At 45.5% G+C, this 19,790-nt stretch overlaps 1 protein-coding gene across 1 annotated transcript in view; it reads right to left on the reverse strand.

The window, feature by feature from the left end:
- AKT1 (AKT serine/threonine kinase 1) overlaps positions 1-19,790 on the reverse strand; it is a 187,900-nt gene that overhangs the window by 40,633 nt on the left and 127,477 nt on the right. The window contains exons 5-9 of the mRNA XM_040332369.1: positions 10,207-10,354; positions 6,644-6,775; positions 6,490-6,555; positions 4,474-4,542; positions 1,931-2,056 (exon numbers count right to left, since the gene is read on the reverse strand). Of these exons, the coding sequence (XP_040188303.1) occupies positions 1,931-2,056; positions 4,474-4,542; positions 6,490-6,555; positions 6,644-6,775; positions 10,207-10,354 (541 nt within the window). The remainder of the gene's footprint in view (positions 1-1,930; positions 2,057-4,473; positions 4,543-6,489; positions 6,556-6,643; positions 6,776-10,206; positions 10,355-19,790) is intronic.

Below are 19,790 nucleotides of genomic sequence, written 5' to 3' on the forward strand. Positions count from 1 at the left end.
TAATCCTAACCTAAACTGAACTCGAACCCCTTACCCTAATGAAAAAATATTATAATAAATGAATAATAATAATAATAATAATAATAATAATAGAAGAAGAAATAAAAGCTAATGTAAAAAGCTAAAAGCTGAAATACCTAGCAACAAATTATGCAACAGATAATAGTTTTCTCTATTGGCAAAAAAAAAAAACGCTGCATACAAACGGCAATCTGTGGGGAAAAAAATAAAATAAAAATGGAAAAGCGCTCAAAGACGCTACACTGTGAACAAAGACGCTGTGAGCACTGCCGAATGTAGCCGAGTGCGGCTGAGTGTGGCCGAGTCCCATAGCAGGTCCCGCCTTCTGGAGCCTGCGCAACGCCTATGATGGAGGTCCCACTGGTCCAATGCCAAGACCGCGGGACGTGTGACGTCCATCATAAGCAATGCACTGGCTCCAGAAGGCGGAAATTACAATACGGCTGCTGCGCTGGCGCCACATCCCTGTTTTTGTTTGTTTGTTTTTTTATATCCAAGTTCAATTTTTGAATGAGAATTTTGCACCACCACTACTGCAAGCTCAGTGGCAGTACTTTCCACCAAACGCAACAGGGTATATCATTTTTGCCATGGCATATGTACAAGCCTGTCCTGGTTCCTCTGCAGCTTTAAAAGATTGTAAAAGGAATGGATTCCTACTCTGTGTAATGGTTTTGCACAGAGCAGCCTCAATCCTCTTTCTTTTGGGTCCCCCGTCCAGCAAGTCTTGGCTCCTCCTCCCTGCCGAATGCCCCTATAGCAGGCCGCTTGCTATGGGGGCACTCACATGGGCTCTCTCCCAAGATGCACTCTGTGTTCTCACACACAGACACACACACACACACACACACACACACACAGAGTGAGGCTTGGGCCCAACCCCTAACTCTCTCCTCATTGGCTTACTGGCAGCGATCAACACAATGGCTCCCGCTGCTGTGTGAGCCAATGAGGAGAGGGGAACCCAGGAGAGCCGCTGCTCTCATGCACATCACTGGTTCGAGATGGGGCTCAGGAAAGTTTAAGGGGGGCTGGGGGTTGCACCCAAAAGGTTTTTTTATCTTAATGCACAGAATAGAACTAAACAGCAAAACTTTTTTATTTTGTTTTTGAAAGGAGTGAAGAGGGATTAGAACACCTGTCAGTTTTTACTGCTGTCTGTGCCCCGTTAGAAAAACAGAGAATCACCCCATCATTGAAAGTGAAAGCAAAGAAAGTCACAAATATTGGGCCGTCCCCAGAAAAGTGATAGAGGGTAAATCTTCCAATTGGGACACTAGGCCTGAGGATCCCCAAGGGATTCCCTGAATTTGCAGGGATTTCCTCTCACTTCCTGTTTTGGCTATGGGACAGGAAGTAAATGGAAATCTTCCCAATGAGGCACATGGCTAAAAAAAAAAAACAAGCGGGGTTATAACCCTCCCTTACTCTAGTTTAAAATAAAGTTTTGCCTATAGTTTTACTTAAGGGTAAAACATTCTTGAGCCTTTAGAACCACTTTAAGGGTGGAGGTGTGGGGTATTAAAACTGAGGCTTATTAACTGCCTATTTTTACTGTCCCCCAACCCCAAGTGTAAACTAGACCTCACTGTTCCAGTCTCCTAGCATGTGCAATTTGTACACATGCACAATGAAACCGGCACCAAGTTCTTATAAAACATAAAATTAGTGGCTACATGAGCCGGACATTGTGTGCAACACATTATCTGTCCTATAGGATCCAATGGTGTCCCGGCAATTTGTGCCAAGCTCTCCCTTCTGGTACTCGAGTCCATTAGCCCCTAGCCTCTAGCCAACAAAGCGCCTAATCAGATTCTGAACATTGCTGTATCTGACAGATCTACGATGGAAAAGGGTCTGACATAACACAGAACGCGACCAAAAAGCCAACAAGACATCGGGGGGTTACCTTTAAATCTCTGTAAACTACATTTTTTTCCGAGTGAAGATAATCTAACGCAGAGACAATTTCTGCTCCATAAAACCGGGCTCGATCTTCGGAAAATATACGTTCTCTTGATAGATGAAAGAATAACTGAAAAGAAAATCACTTTATTAGTAATCCATTAATTCTAAACCAACATAAAAGCAATCAATTATCAGAAAAAACAAACAAAAAAACTCTGTTCTAAACTAAAACTAAAAACGACTTTAAGCAAGACATACATTCTGTAGAATACATACATCACCACCTAATTTATACGAATAGATTTATTTTTTTTCTGAAGTTTAAGCTCAAGTGCCAGGTTGCTAATCATATATATATATATATATATATATATATATATATATATATATATATATATATATATATATATATATATATATATATATATATATATATATACACACACACATATACATACACATATACATATATATATATATATACACACATCAATTTTATTTGGGTACAGTGTCGCATGACCGTGCAATTGTCAGTTAAAGCAACGCAGTGCCCTATAACAAAAAATTGCCTGGTCATGAAGGGGGTAAATCCTTCCGGAGCTGAAGTGGTAAAAACTAGGGGTGTCTCGATACCGATACTAGTATCGGTATAGGGACTGATACTGAGCATTTGCGCAAGTACTGGTATCCGCGCAAATGCTTCACCCGATACTTTTTTTGTGAGTGACGAGCGGGCTGAGAGGGGACGGAGAGCGGGCTGAGAAGTAACGGAGAGCGGGCTGAGAAGGGCCGGAGAGCGGGCTGAGAGGGGGCGGAGAGCGGGCTGAGAGGGGGCGGAGAGCGGGCTGAGAGGGGGCTGAGAAGTAACGGAGAGCGGGCTGAGAAGGGCCGGAGAGCGGGCTGAGAGGGGGCGGAGAGCGGGCTGAGAGGGGGCGGAGAGCGGGCTGAGAGGGGGCGGAGAGCGGGCTGAGAGGGGGCGGAGAGCGGGCTGAGAGGGGGCGGAGAGCGGGCTGAGAGGGGGCGGAGAGCGGGCTGAGAAGGGCCGGAGAGCGGGGTGAGAAGGGCCGGAGAGCGGGCTGAGAAGGGCCGGAGAGCGGGCTGAGAAGGGCCGGAGAGCGGGCTGAGAAGGGCCGGAGAGCGGGCTGAGAAGGGCCGGAGAGCGGGCTGAGAGGGGGCGGAGAGCGGGCTGAGAGGGGGCGGAGAGCGGGCTGAGAGGGGGCGGAGAGCGGGCTGAGAGGGGGCGGAGAGCGGGCTGAGAGGGGGCGGAGAGCGGGCTGAGAGGGGGCGGAGAGCGGGCTGAGAGGGGGCGGAGAGCGGGCTGAGAGGGGGCGGAGAGCGGGCTGAGAGGAGGCGGAGAGCGGGCTGAGAGGGGGCGGAGAGCGGGCTGAGAGGGGGCGGAGAGCGGGCTGAGAGGGGGCGGAGAGCGGGCTGAGAGGAGGCGGAGAGTGGGCTGAGAGCGGAGCAGTCCTCGGGTTAGTAAAATAGAATGTCAATGGGGGCGAGAGAGGAGAGGAGAGCTGCTGCCGCTGCCGCCTAGTTGATCAGAATTTGACGGGTGATCTGTCTATCAAAGTGCCCGGACAAGGGGGAGGGGCTATATATGACGACGCGCGGCGGGGAACACACAGCTATTGAAATGAAAGCGGTCATGTTTCCCGCGCGCTGATCAACCAGACGGCGGCGGCGGTGGCTGGGGGGCTCTCTCTTTGTCTACACAGGTAGGCCACTGGGGATCTACACATGGCTGCATTTGGGGACACATGGACACATTTTTTTAAAAAGTATCGGCGAGTACACGAAATAAAGTATCGGTACTTGTACTCGGTCCTAAAAAAGTGGTATCGGGACAACCCTAGTAAAAAAACAAATTTAATTTTGAAGTACTTTCGAACAACATTCGTCAAGTCATCGAAGGGACTGAGAATTTTTGGTACATTCCTATGAAAATTTGTATGAATGTAGCGTATGGCTAGCTTGAAATTCTTTGACACTTCCAAACAAATGTAAAATCATAGCCACAGGCGTGAAACTCTCAAATTGGTAATTAGCCCTTATTGGTAAATGGTCCTCACTACCCATCTAGTCTCTGTCGAGAGTGAACAGATCAAAGTTTACTTTTAAATTTGGGAAAGCTGTAAAACTGCCTACACCTGACCGATAACAAGGAAATGCTAGAATTTCCTACTGAACACAGGCATCGATTTCCTTATTCCACAATACAGTATAACATTTTATTATCAAGTTATACTAAAACAGCATGCCCATATATAGCAAAATTGACCTGCTTGCCGACCGTATAACAGATATACGGCAGCAAGGCAGCTTTGCTGTGGCAGATCAACTAGGTACATGATCCGACACATCTGGGTAGGGGGGCGCACGCGAGCCACTGGTGGCCTGGCCGTGCTGCGATTTAACAAGGCATATGTCAATCAGCGGGTGCCGGCCAATGGATACTGTGCCTTTGATACTCCTAGAACACTAACAATTCTTCTGAATATAATCCTAAACAATCATTTCCCCAAATAAAATTGCAGTACTTACCTCTCCTCCATTTGCATATTCCATAACAAAACATAAACGATCGTGAGTCTGAAAGGAATATTTTAATGCCTAGCAAGAAGAAAAAAAAAACGAGAAAGGTATGTTAGCTATATATAGACTTTGCTTAGTATTTCTCTTTTAAAGGAACGTGGGCCAATGTGTCATACATTACTGGGTCTGTATTCCCTGCAGTTTGGTGTAAATTTGGAAAATGAGAGATCTAATCTGACTGGTGGTTGTAGTAGGGAAATAAAGTCAACATTTAGTATGCGTAAAGCTCAGTATATTAACCACTTAACCCCCGGACCATATTGCTGGTCAATGACCGGGCCACTTTTTGCGATTCGGCATTGCGTCGCTTTAACTGACAATTGCGCGGTTGTGCGACGTGGCTCCCAAACAAAATTGGCGTCCTTTTTTTCCCACAAATAGAGCTTTCTTTTGGTGGTATTTGATCACCTCTGCGGTTTTAGTTTTTGCGCTATATTCAAAAATAGAGCGACAATTTTGAAAAAAATGAATATTTTTTTTAATTTTTCCTATAATAAATATCCTCCAAAAATATATAAAAAAAAAATTTTTTTCCTCAGTTTAGGCCGATAAGTATTCTACATATTTTTCGTAAAAAAAAACAAAAAAAAAACGCAATAAGCGTTTATTGATTGGTTTGCGCAAAAGTTATAGCGTTTACAAAATAGGGCATAGTTTGACATTTTTATTAATATTTTTTTTTTTAACTAGTAATGGCGGCGATCAGCGATTTTTATCGGTACTGCGACATTATGGCGGACACTTCGGACACTTTTGACACATTTTTGGGACCATTGACATTTTTATCGCGATCAGTGCTCTAAAAATGCATTGATTACTATAAAAATGCCACTGGCAGTGAAGGGGTTAACACTAGGGGGCGAGAAAGGGGTTGATCATGTTCCCTGGGTGTGTTCTAACTGAAGGGGGGGTGGGACTGACATGGGGAAATGACAAATCGCTGTTCATACATTGTATGAACAGACAATAGGTAATTTCCCCCCTGACAGGACTGGGAGCTCTGTAACGAGCGAGCGCGGGTGCCCGGCGGTGATCGCACCCGCGTAGGGATCAGTGGCGAGGGGCGACGTGACCTCGCGCAGGGGAGCCAACCTGCCACCGTATAACTGCGGCGGCTGGTCGGCAAGTAGTTAAAAAAAAGAAATAGGATTTTTTGTACTCACCGTAAAATCCTTTTCTCTGTCGTCCATGGACGGCCACAGCTCCTTAAATGTAACATTTGGGTTATGTTCCTGTTCATAGGAGTTCTCCTATGAACAGGAACATAACCCAAATGTCAAGATTTAAGGAGCTGTGTCCGTCCGTGGACGAAAAGAGAAAAAAGGTTTTAGGAGTTCCTACAGAAATTTCTTCCGCTAATGTATATCTGAAGGCAATTTAATTTAGTTTTGGACAGTGGAGAGGGATTATAACACCAGCAGAGGCGGCTCTAAGCTTTGTGAGGCCTGAGGCAAAACTTGACATGGGGCCCCATTCACACCCATGATGGGAAAAATAATTCAAGAACAAGAGCCTCTTCCCCACAACCCTGGCCGGTGGTTGTGGGGGTCTGCGGGCAGGGGGCTTATCGGAATCTGGAATCCCCAAGGCGGCCCCCAGATCCTGCTTTTTAAAAACTGGGGGCTGGGGTGATGTCACCTGGTGAACCCGCCCCCTTGTGAAGTCATTGACTGAGGACATGCTGGGTCATTGACGTCATAAGGGGTGGTGTCACTGATTGTTAGGGATGCTAACGGCCCTTCTCCCGAGTCAGGGCTCTTACCGCTGCCTGAGCACAGCAGCGGCAGCAGCGTTAAGGTCCCCTGTCCCTCAAAACTGGGGTAATGCATTGGGTAAGTTAGGGTGGCCGTGAGGCCCCTGTGAGTGCGAGGCCTTAGGCGACCGCCTGATTTGCCTAATTAAAGACCCACCTCTGAACACCAGTCAGGTTTTTATTGTGGTTTGAGTCATTTGTTCTTAACTTACCGTTAAGAAAGGGTGCCTAGAGTTCTGTAAGACGCGGTTTTCAGTCAGTGTGTGCGCTACTTCATCCTAAAACAAAAATACATTCAATGTATAAAAAAAATGTTGCTTATACTGAATTCACATTTAAAAGTGTAACATTACGCACACAACTCACCTTTGCAACAATTACTTCTTTTTTTAAAATCTTCATAGCGTAATATCTTCCCGTTGCTTTTTCTTTGACTAAAATAACTTTTCCAAAGGTACCTTTCCCCAACAGCTTTAGATATTCAAATTCATTCATAGTCTGCGGATATCAAAAACAAAATAAAACTTGATGAGTTCCCTTGGGTTCACACTTTTATGTCCGTTCGCCTGCAATCTCAGCCACCACCGAGGATTAAACAGTTCAATCAACCGGTGAACAAAGTGGAAAAAAAACAAAAAACGCATCCTAAAAAATCTCCAGGTATTTTACAAGTTAGCTGAAGAATCTAACAGGAAAGTCGGTAAATGGTGGAGTTGGGTGGGGGAGTACTAAATCACTAAAACAAAGCCAAGTGTAAAGTTTGGTCTGGTTAAACACCATGGCCCGGATTCAGAAAGCAGTTACGACGGCGTATATCTCCAGATACACGGTCGTAACTCTGAGTGCAGGCCGTCGCATCTCGGCGTCTGATTCATAGAATCAGATACGCTTCATTGCTGCCCTATATACGAGCGGCGCAAGTCTCCTACGCCGTCGTATCTTAGGGTGCAATATTTACGCTGACCGCTAGGGGCACTTCCCTAGACTTCCGCGTCGAATATGCAAATTAGGTATATACGCCGATTCAGAAACGTACGTCTGCCTGGCGCATTTTTTTACGTCGTTTACGCAAGGCTTTTTCCGGCGTAAAATGATACCCCTGCTATATGAGGCGTAGCCAATGTTTAGTATGGACGTCGGGCCAGCGTCGAATTTTGCGTCGTTTACGTTGTTTGCACAAGTCGTTCGCGAATAGGGCTTTGCGTAAGTTACGTTCACGTTGAAACCAATGAGGCTTTGCAGCGTAATTTGGAGCATGCGCACTGGGATACGTCCACGGACGGCGCATGCTCCGTTCGTAAAAAGCGTCATTTACGTGGGGTCACAAATAATTAACATAAAACACGCCCACCTTCTCCACATTTGAATTAGGCGGGCTTACGCCGGCGCAGTTACACTACGCCGCTGTAACTTACAGCGCAAGTTCTTTCTGAATACGGGACCCGACTCTAAGTTACGGCGGCCTAGTGTATCTGAGATACGCTACGCCCGCCGAAAGATAGGCAAATGTATCTGAATCCGGGCCCATATTTAGGAATTAGGGAGGCAGGCTAGAGGTAGTAAAGTCCTCCTCAGAGCTGTTCCCACAGCGTTGTGGACCCAAGTCACCATAACTCCAAAACCGGGACCAAATAACTTCTGGACAACTCAGATTGACCGATTATGTCACTCATCTAGTATACGTCCTTAATGTCTGAGTAATATATTACAGCAGACCTGACTTACTAGAACTAGATCTAAATCCCAATTGTACAGCACTTAATTTGCTAAAGCACTGTGCCTCAAACAATCGCTACCCTTATTTTTATTTTTTATTTCCTTTCTTCGGAGCCTCCTCCAACCTCGTTCAGCCACTTCCTGTCTAAATGCGCTCGCTCCAGCATTGGTTGTACATCATTGCTCAGAACCAGCTTCCTGATAGTGACAACTGTGGACCATGTAGACTTCAACAAAATAGTGTCCGTCTGTACAAAGACACCGACTCCCTGCTGCATAAACATGAATGAGACGAGCAGGGCCGCCATCAGGGGGGTACAGGCAGTACACCTGTAAGGGGCCCGGATGGCAACCCCCTTTGGCAACCCCCTCCGGAGGTCCCCAGGGGCCCGGAGGCCCATAGGGCCCCATATGGCAACTCCCCCTTTTTTTTATTTTTATTAAAAAATAAAATTATATATTTTTATTTTATTTTTTATTAAAGGGCCAATTTTTAGGGGCAGCAGCTACACTGTTTGTAGCTGCTGACTTTTAATAAACTTAAAAACGACTGGAACACTACTTTAAGGCTGGATTCACACCTATGTATTTTTAGTGCTTTTTGCATTTTGCAAATTTGCACTATAGAATGTGTTCCATAGGAAACCATGTTAAATGGACTGTAGTGCAAATCTGCAAAATGCACTAAAAAGGCATAGGTGTGAATCCAGCCTAAAGAGGTGAAGATCTACCTGAACAACATGGGAAAAGTCCAAGATCACAGAGGCACAGTGTCGCCTCCTCAAACCCAATTGAAACCTCTAATTGCCGCTCTACCGTGAAGCAATTGCGTGCATTGCACGGCATTCATGGGTTTAAATCAGGTGATGAAGAAGCAACATATCGCCTCCACATGACCAGTCAACACACACACACACTCGGATCACTTTTCAGAGCAGCAGCAGTGCCTGCTGAACTTGTGAATGAGCCCTTAGTTGCATTCAGCAGTGGCACCTTTAGGGCTCATTCACACTAAAGTTAGAGGGTGGTAAAACAGCAGGATATATTAAAAAAGGTCTATGGCCAAGCGCAGTAAACCCACAAGAAAGCTGCACTGCACCTGGTGTGGGTAAACCACAGCGCTTCACACTGACCTGAAGATCTTTTCTTTCCTGCTGCCGGCACAATTCTAGAGACCACTAGCCAGGATAAGAGGTGTAGTGCAGTTGGTATCACTCACCATGGGACAGGAGCCAGCGGCTCTTGCTTCCTACTACTGATCCAACTTTACAAGCATTCCCTCCGCATTGCACTCTGTTTGATGCTCTGAAATGGCCAGTCAGCAAGCCCAGACCGAGATCTACCAGTCACCTGTACGTGATCTACTGGTAGATCGCAATCTACAGGTTGCTAAACCCCCAGCCTAGATCATAATTACTATAGGATAGTATGGTATGTTAGCTGTAAATATCATTAATATCAAGAAAATCAATGCAGTCTTTTGGTTTTATATGCAGCAATAAAGAGAACTTGTAGCAGCACATTTCCCATCCAAACAAAGCCGTTACTATAGCTTTTAATTACAACTGGAGTATAAAGTGCAAGTATATCTGTCTTTAGAGAAGCATGTAACCCGCCACTGCCAAATGCCTTCTTAAGATACTAGTTCCCCAGCTATTATGACGATTGGCTTCAATATTTCCTGAGCCACTAACCTGAAACAAGTATAAATCTGGCCACATCAATCAAATTTTTGCCAGTTTCTGACGAAGCAGACAAAATTTAAGCACTGGGTGGCCCCATTGCCACCCTACTGCCTGACATCCTTCGATCTGAAAACAGAACAAGGAGTAGAGTGGATAATTCCTGATCAAACAGTGACTAGAGAGTCCGACAGCACCCACTGTGTTCTGTGAGCCACCAGCGCTCCAGTGCACCAGTAGTGGGAGATTCGGACATTCAAATGGGTGGGTGGAGGAATCTGATTGGGCAGCTTAAGAGTCAAGAAATTGCAGCTTTTCTTCATCATTTGTTGCATACTAGTTCTGAGTGTCAATCTGTACTGAAAAGATAGCCAGAAACGATACATTTCCAGAAGGCCAGCAATGGCATCCCATATATTTCTCTCATTTAAACATCACTACACCACTTATCTACCAACATTTAAACCATGAACATCAAGGACAGGAGATCCAAAGGTTGAGATCAAATGACGCTCATTCAAACCAACTTACTACTTTGTGTTTTGGTTTTGAAAAAGAAACTTCCATTTCCTCCGCACCGGAGTTATCGCTCGGAGAGCCAGACCTAAAATCCATCATTTCTTCTTCTTGTTTCTTAAGGCTGTCGGCTACTGCCTGGATGGCTTTTATCCATTCTTCTCTGGAGGAAGATGAGAAAGCAGGGATCAGGAGAGGTGAAACATCCATTATACAGTGTTGGGTGAGGAATAAATTCTGAATTAAAAGACCTTTCACTTACTCACAGAGGGCCGCTCATCGATTTTCACCCGTCAGCTCATTAACTTATTTTGGAAAGCAATTGCCTGTGTGAAGCCTCAGTTCTGAAACTTGCAAACTTACCCCCCAAAAAATAGGATGGGCTTTTATGTGCTGAAAGGGAAACTCGAGGCATCCTCTCTCAAATGATTGGTCATTTTGGCCTGTAATTCTTAAAAACACACTTCTATTATTCTCAGTGAGCACTCCACTACATATGCTGCATGCTCATTGGAGAAGTAATAATGCCGATTCATGATGAACCAGGAAGTGTGTTGGCCAATGGCGTACCTTAATGGTTGCAATCCAGACTGGGCACTGCCATATAGGGGTGCTCGGCTTCACGCATACACGGCTGGGCAGGAATGGACTGATGCACCGCAGGCTCCATGACGGGAAGACTGATACACAGAGCAGGTCACCGTCAGGGACTTCCCCTCTTCTACATAAATAAAGAGTCTTGGGATCTGTGCAGTGCTACTCAGGTGTATATACATAAATAGACATTTAGAGTCGCTGGGTCTAGTACAGGAGGCATATATTTCTCCATCCAAAATACTTAAAGACGTCAAAACGAATTGCCCCAGGGGGGTTTTTTAGACGTCATGGAACACAAAACTGTAAAAACATAAAAATTGTCAACTTTTTTAGAACATATAAAAAGTAAAAATGAGTTAAACAGAGAAATGCAGCCGTAGAGTTTTTTTCATTTTTTTAACAAATTTCCATACTTTAAACTCAATGGGCTAGATTCAGATAGATCAGCGGATCTTTAGATCCGCGTAATCCATCTTATTTACGATCCGCCAGCACAATTTTTTGAGGTAAGTGCAGTATTCAGAAAGCACTTACCTCGAAATTTGCGCCGGCGGATCATAACTCCCCCGGCGGAATTCAAATTCCGCGGCTAGGGGGAGTGTATTATTTAAATCAGGCGCGTCCCCGCGCCGATCGTACTGCCCCTGCCACGATTTTTTCCAGTGCGCATGCTCCAAATGACGTCTCTAGAACGTCATTGTTTTCGGCGTGAACGTAAATTACGTCCATCCGTATTCGCGACCGACTTACGCAAACAACGTAAAAATTCAAAACTCGGTGCGGGAACGACGGCCATACTTAACATTGGATACGCCGCATATAGCAGGGGCAAGTATGCGCAGGAAAAAGCCTAAAGCAAACGACGTAAAAAAAAAGCGATGGGCGGGCGTTCGTTTCTGAATCGGCGGAAATCGGAATTTGCATATTCGTCACGTAAAAAACCAAAGCGTCACCTAGCGGCCGGCGGGAGATTGCAGCCTAAGATCCGACGGTGTAAGTCACTTACACCTGTCGGATCTAAGGGAGATCTATGCGTAACTGATTCTTATGAATCAGTCGCATAGATCCGACTGTCGGATCTCAGAGATACGACGGCGGATCAGGAGATACGCCGTCGTATCTCTTTCTGAATCTCCCCCAATGTGTTTTGTGAAACATGGTTCACATTCAAACTCCTGATGACGTCAACCATGTTTCATTAAACCCGGTGAGATTCATGAAGGATTCCATCTTTCTTCCCTGATGAGAACAATTACTGATGGCTTTCTTTATGGAGAATCTTTCCAAATATGTAAAATTGTAAAAAAAAAAAAAACTGTTCCTGGTGCATTTCCTTGTCTTTAACTTATTTTACTTTTATATGTTCAAACACGGTTGACGATTTTTATATTTTACATTTTTGCGTTTTATGGCCTGCAAAAAAGAGTCAGAAGTTTTGACTTTTGTTTGTACATGTATACACTTTGTCCTACTAACCACCAATGAAAGGGGGAACAATAATCACTGTCCACCTTGTAATATGGGGCACACACTAACCAATATATAAGTGGCACATGCTGACCACTACAAATGGGGCATCATGCCTACCATATAGTAGGAAGACACAGTCTGCCGTGAAGGAGGTACACTGACCACTGTATGAAAGGAGGCATCTAGTCTTATAGAGCTTGGCACACCTTGTCATGACTGCCGAGCTCTATATCCTACAAAGTCCTGAGAATGTGGTCCGGTATACTACTCAAATTTAGATCCCTACGAGTCTGTCTTTATCAAAGCATGCCACTTTTATCATCAACCAGGTGCACACTATTAAACTCTAGCCACTGGTGCCTGCTATTGTTTGTGCTTTTGTTACTTAAAACAAGATTGATATGCATTGATAGTGCAAGAGAGAAGGAATATAAAGTGTGGGCAGGTGTCAAGTAGGCTAGGTATGCCACTAGCATGGCCGTGCAATGTGGTAGAAGTGTGTAAATCACAAGAATATAAGACTTTAGACAGCTAGGACCGGTGGCTGTCTGGCTACATGAACAATGAATGCATCGGGCAGGATGCCCATTTTTGCAGGGTTTTTTTTTCCTCGGTTTACAATCGCTTTAAAGGGAAGCCTTGCAGAACAAAAAATACAAAATATCAAATGCCTAAAAGCCCCCAAAAGGAAAAAAAAAAAAAGAGCTCATCTAAAAACAGATCCCAATTTACTGACACCAATTGCTGCATTGTGACCACCATTTATAGAGAGGAGGTGGCTTAACCAAAAGCCTCATTAATGGCCACCTTCTAAGCCTGCTGGCCAAAGTTCAAAGGCTATGCAGTGGTTAAAAAAAAAAAAATTCTCCCAGCATATCTGCACAAATATTTTCTAGGACCTAGAATCTCGAACTTGCAGGATTCCCCTCGAACCTGTGGAAATGGCATATCCCTATCTATTACTATTATTAATGGAGAAAGGCGGCAGGTAAGAATAAGTATTTGCATATCAGAACCCCCATTGTATAGCAAGGTACAGCGTAGATAAACAATAAAGTACCACTCTAATGCTAATATCAGCCAACATGACTTCACAAAGGAATCGGGGGGCTTTAGTAACCAAAACTGCAGTGTTTATCCTCATGACACGTCACAGGAAGCACCCTTATGGCCAACAGAGGACAGAATTAGACTTGGGAAACTTAACATTAATAAATCACCGGGAACAGATGGCTTGCACCCGAGGGTACTTGGGGAACTCAGTTAAGTATCTGCCAGACCATTGTTCCTAATTTTTACTGACAGTCTGCTGACTGGAGAAAAGCCAATGTAGCACCGATATTTAAAAGGGCCCAAAATACATCCCTGGGAATTACAGACCAGTTAGCCTAACATCAATAGTATGCAAGCTCTTGGAGGGGAAGAGAAGGGACTATTTACAAGATTTTAGTAATGAGAACGGTATCATTAGCAGTAATCAGCATAGATTCCATGAAGATTCATAGGTTCTTGCCAAACCAATCTATTAGCCTTCTATGAGGAGGTGAGTTGCCATCTAGATAAAGGAAGGCGCGTAGACGTGGTGCATCTGGATTTTACAAAAGCATTTGACACAGTTCCCCATAAATGTTAACTGACAAAATAAGGTCTGTTGGCATGGACCATAGGGTGAGTACATGGATTGAAAACCTGGCTACAAGGGTGAGTTCAGAGGGTGGTGATAAATGGGGAATACTCTGAATGGTCAGGGGGTGGGTAGTGGGGTTTTACAGGGTTCTGTGCTGGGACAAATCCGATTAAATTTATTCATATGATGACCTGGAGGATGGGGCAAACAGTGCAATCTCTGTATTTCCGGACAAAACTAAGTTAAGCAGGGCAATAACTTCTTTGGATGTGGAAACCTTGCAAGAAGATCTGAACAAATTAATGGGGTGGACAACTACATGGCAAATTAGGGTTAATGTAGAAAAACTTTAAATTATGCATTTGGGTGGCAAAAATATGAATGCAATCTATACACTGGGGGGAGAACCTCTGGGGGAATCTAGGATGGAAAAGGCCCTAGGGGTCCTAGTAGATCATAGGCTCAGCAATGTCATGCAATGCCAAGCTGCTGCTAACAAAACAAACAGAATATTGGCATGCATTTAAAAAAGGGATTAACTCCAGGGATAAAACGATAATTCTCCCACTCTACAAGACTCTGGTCCGGCCGCACCTAGAGTATGCTGTCCAGTTCTGGGCACCAGTCCTCAGGAAGGATGTACTGGAAATGGAGCGAGTACAAAGATGGGCAAAAAGCTATTAAGGGGTCTGGAAGATATTAGTTATGAAGAAAGGTTGCGAGCGCTGAACTTGAGAGGGGATACGATTTCAATTTACAAATACCGTACTGGTGACCCCACAATAGGGATAAAACTTTTTTGTGGAAGGGAGTTTAACAAGACACATGGCCACACATTAAAATGAGAAGAAAAGAGGTTTAACCATTACCTACGTAGAGCAGGGGTGTCAAACTTCATTTCATCGTGAATGCGCATTAGCATTACGATTGCCCTCAAAAGGGCTGGTTGTATCTGCAAGATTAGATGTCCAGCGCATCCCCTCCCCTTTACATTAGATGTCAAGAGCCACCCCATCATCAGAAGTTGAGTCCCCCACTCTCCCTTACATCACAGTGCACCCCCTTTCCTTATGCTGCTGCTGGGAAGAAGCTGGATGCATTGCTTGAAAGCAGAAAGTAAGGGTCTGGAGTAGGACCAGAGGAGGGCTGGAGCTCTCCTGCAGCTGCAGGAGAGGTGCGAGGGCCGGATTCGGCCCGCGGGCCTTGTGTTTGACACCTGTGACGTAGAGGGTTCTTTACTGTAAGAGCGGCCAGGATGTGCAATTCCCTTCCACAGGCGGTGGTCTCAGCAGGGGGCATCGATGGTTTAAAAAAACAATTTAAGCACCTGAACAACCACAACATACAGGGGATATACAAGGTAATACGGACTTATAATCACACATAGGTTGGACTTTTTTTTTGGACTACAGAAAAATGGCAACAGGTACTGGACTGTAGTTCGAATGTATTACTAATAGTCAAGGAGATACAGCAATGTCCTTTAACAAAATTCTATCCAAACCCATCTTTGACTAAGCGCTATTATACTGGTGCAAGAATGTGTAATATAATGTCAATTACAAGGTACTTTATGTTTTTATACCATGAAAGTGACAGCTTAGTTGTGTCATACTTAACGCCACCGGCTTTTTATGCAAATGGAGAAGAGGGACAGGAGTCAAACGCTACAAAGTCAGACATTTCTGGGACAAATAGCTTACAAATGATGAACGGAAAAATCAGACAAGTTTAATTCAGAATGACAGATCCAAATCTGGAGCACCAGTGTAGGTTTCATCTGTATTAATATCTTCCTTCTCAGCATAACATTCAAGTATCTTCGATTGCTTGTCTGCAAATTTTATTCTGGACCTGATTAGCTGTCAATAATAATAATAGTTACTTTTTAATACCGTTTGCTCGAGTCGTGGAATGTACAAAGTCTCTGGTTTATTTATTAAAAGTGCATTCAAGCTGAACTCCAGGGGCTAGATTCAGAAAGCCCGGCGTATTTTTATGCTGGCGTAACGTATGTCAGATACGTTACGCCGTCGTAACTTAGGGCGCAAGTTCAGTGTTCATAAAGAACTTGCGCCCTAAGTTACGGCGGCGTAGCGTATGAGGTCCAGCGTAAGCCCGCCTAATTCAAATGTGGGCGTGTTTACTAAAATTTAGTGTGACCCCACGTATTTGACTTTTTTTTTTACGAACGTTCGTGAAAGAATCCCAGTGCGCATGCTCGAAATTACGCCGCAAATCGTCAATGCTTTAGACGTGAACGTAACTTACGTACAGCCCTATTCGCAAACGACGTAAAATTTTCAAAATTTGACGCGGGAACGACGTCCATACTTAACATTGCGTACGCCTCATATAGCAGGGGTAACTTTACGCCGGAAAAAGCCTAACGTAAACGACGTAAAAAATGCGCCGGGCGGACGTACGTTTCTAAATCGGCGTATCTACCCAATTAGCAAATTCCTTGCGTAAATTGACGGATGCGCCACCTAGCGGCCAGCGTAAATATGCAACTAAGATACGACGGCATAAGAGACTTACGCCAGTCGTATCTTAGCCTAATTTTGGCGTATATTGCTTTCTGAATACAGAAAGAAGATACGCCGGCGCAGCTTTGAATTTACGCAGCGTATCAATAGATACGCCGGCGTAAATTCTTTCTCAATCTAGCCCCAGGAATACAGCTAAATACAAAAATACATATATGAAAGCCATTTACCCAACAGGATAGGTTATTTCTGTCTATTCACTTCCATCGTTTCCAAATGCCTCTCAAATAGCACAGTCAGGTGAATCAAACCACCTACCGCTACAGTTAAAGCAGAACTTCACTCTCTGGAGTGATTTAAAGGGTTACTAAACCCAGAACCTGAATTCGCTATATCTGGTCTCCCACAGTACAGAACATGGAAATGCAATTATTTTAGTAAATATTAACTGCTAAACAACTTTTCTCATCGGCAGTATATAGCAGTCTTACGACTTCTATCAGTGTCCAGTGTACCAGAAGACTGCGGCCCATTCACAAAGCGCATCATCGGGATTTACACATGCGCAGTTGGAGTGGTTTCCTTAGTAAAGATGGCGACGCAAACACCCAATAGCCAACTGAAGAATTGGCTCAGGTGAGGACACCGCTGGATGCCTGGACAAGCAAGTGCCCTAATATTAAAAGTCAGCAGCTACAGTCTTAGAGGGACTGAAGCTCTTCTTTAACCACTTGCCTACTGGGCACTTTCACCCCCTTCCTGCCCAAGCCATTTTTCCGCTTTCAGCGCTGTCACAATTTGAATGACAATTGCGCAGTCATGCAACTCTGACATTTTTATAATTTTTTCCCCACAAATAGAGCTTTCTTTTGATGGTATTTGATCACCTCTGTGGGGTTAACACTAGGGGGCGATCAAGGAGTTAGTATGTTCCCTAGGGAGCGATTCTTACTGTGGGGGGGAGGGGACTGACTGGGGAAGGTGATCGATGGTTGTCCCTATGTACAAGGGACACACCATCGGTCTCCTCTCCCTGACAGGACGTGGATCTGTGTGTTTACACACACAGATCCACGGTCCTGCCAAAATACTGGGCCATCGCGGCCGCCGAGCATGCGCATCGGGTCCCCAGTGACGCGGCAGGTGAGTGCCCCCTAGTGGCTTAAGAAGGCACAACGTCATATGACATCTGCCCAGAACAAGAGGGTCTGCCTCCTGCAGTCATTTGACGGCGGGCGGTGGACAAGCAGTTAAACTGCAAAAATAATTCTTAAAGCCGTTGTATACCCGCTGTCATTTTTTTTTTTAAACCTCAAAAGCAAAAGTCATAATCAGCTAGTATGCCCAGCATACTAGCTGATTATGAAATACTTACCTTGGAACGAGGTGAGAGGAACTTACCTGGTCCACGCCGAGGGAGAGGTCATCTTTCCTCGGCGTGTCTTCCGGGTATCGCCACTCCAGCGCTGTGATTGGCCGGAGCGGCGATGTCGTCAGTCCCGCGCATGCGCGCGGGAGACTTCTCTCCGGCAAGGTCCGGCGGCTGCCGGCCCTTTAGCTGAGGATCCCCGCTGCGCATGCCCTGCTGCAGTCAGTGGCGCATTGCGGGGGGAATATCTCCTAAACCTGTAAGGTTTAGGAGATATTCTTTATCCCTACAGGTAAGCCTTATTATAGGCTTACCTGTAGGTTAAAGTGGTAGTACAGAGTTTACTACCACTTTAAAAATTAAAGATTTTGGCAGCTTTGGTTAAGAACAGTTTCATTCCGTCGGTGACGCGCTGTCCCTCTCTTCACGGGGTCCCGGCTCTTGATTGGAGATTGATAGCAGTGCAACCATTGGCTCCCGCTGCTGTCAATCAAATTCAATGACGTAGGTGCCTCATACATTCGGAGGCTATGGATGCCGAATTCCGACTCGGGAGCGCGCCCACAAGGTATCGCCCATGGGAGATCGCTTCTCCTAGGGGGTTATCGGATGCGGGGGAGGAGCCGCGAGAGCCGTGGGGGGACCCCAGAATACAGTGTTTGGGGCCACCCTGTGCAAAACAAACTGCACAGTGGAGGCAAGTATGACATGTTTGTTATTTAAAAAAACGCCAAGTCTGTTCCTAAGTGTGTAAGGCCCCATGCACACGAGACGCTGGTAAACACGTGTTCAGAGGCATTTGGACAGCTTTTTCAACTGCCCCTGAACACATTCAATGTTATCCTATTTGTCCATGCACACAGTCTGCGTTTTTCAGCAGTTGCGTTTATGCTCGTTTTTTCAGAAGCAAAAAAATGGGTTCAGACGCAAAAGTTTTCGCGTTTCAGAAGCAAAACGCAGAAAAACGCCGCTAATCGCGGCAAAACGCGATACTGGCGTTTTGCCGCGATTTCGTTTATAGGCGTTTTTAAAGGTGACTTATTTTTTTACATTAGAAATCGCAAAAAATTATGGCAAATGATGAAAAACCATTAAAAAAACATAAAAAAAAATTAATTGCTTGCATTGCATTGTGGACAATTCACAACTTGTGGCAGGTGACATGGCAAGTGGACAATCCACAACTTGTGGTAGGTGACGTGGCCAGGTGATGTGGCAGGTGACGTTGCCAGGTCACGTGGCCAGTGGACAATCCACAACTTGTGGCAGGTGATGTGGCCAGGTGACATGGCCTGGTGACGTGGCAAGTGGACAACTTGTGGCAGGTGACGTGGCAGGTGACGTGGCCAAGCCACAACTTGTGCCAGGTGACATGGCCAGGTGACGTGGCAGGTGACGTGGCCAGGTGACGTGGCAAGTGGACAATCCACAACTTGTGGCAGGTGATGTGGCCAGTGGACAAGCCACAACTTGTGGCGTGGCCAGGTGACGTGGCAGATGACGTGGCAAGTGGACAATCCACAACTTGTGGCAGGTGATGTGGCCAGGTGACATGGCCTGGTGACGTGGCAAGTGGACAACTTGTGGCAGGTGACATGGCAGGTGACGTGGCCAGTGGACAATCCACAACTTGTGCCAGGTGACATGGCCAGGTGACGTGGAAAGTGGACAATCCACAACTTGTGGCAGGTGACGTGGCCAGTGGACAAGCCACAACTTGTGGCTTGGCCAGGTGACGTGGCAGATGACGTGGCAAGTGGACAATCCACAACTTGTGGCAGGTGATGTGGCCAAGTGACATGGCCTGGTGACGTGGCAAGTGGACAACTTGTGGCAGGTGACGTGGCCAGTGGACAATCCACAACTTGTGCCAGGTGACATGGCCAGGTGACGTGGCAAGTGGACAATCCACAACTTGTGGCAGGTGACCTGGCCAGGTGACATGGCCAGTGGACAAGCCACAACTTGTGGCATGGCCAGGTGACGTGGCAGATGACGTGGCAAGTGGACAATCCGCAGCTAAATACACGTACACTGCTGCTCTCTC

This window comes from Rana temporaria, chromosome 13, assembly GCF_905171775.1.
Source record: "Rana temporaria chromosome 13, aRanTem1.1, whole genome shotgun sequence".
NCBI classification, from domain to species: Eukaryota; Metazoa; Chordata; class Amphibia; order Anura; family Ranidae; genus Rana; species Rana temporaria.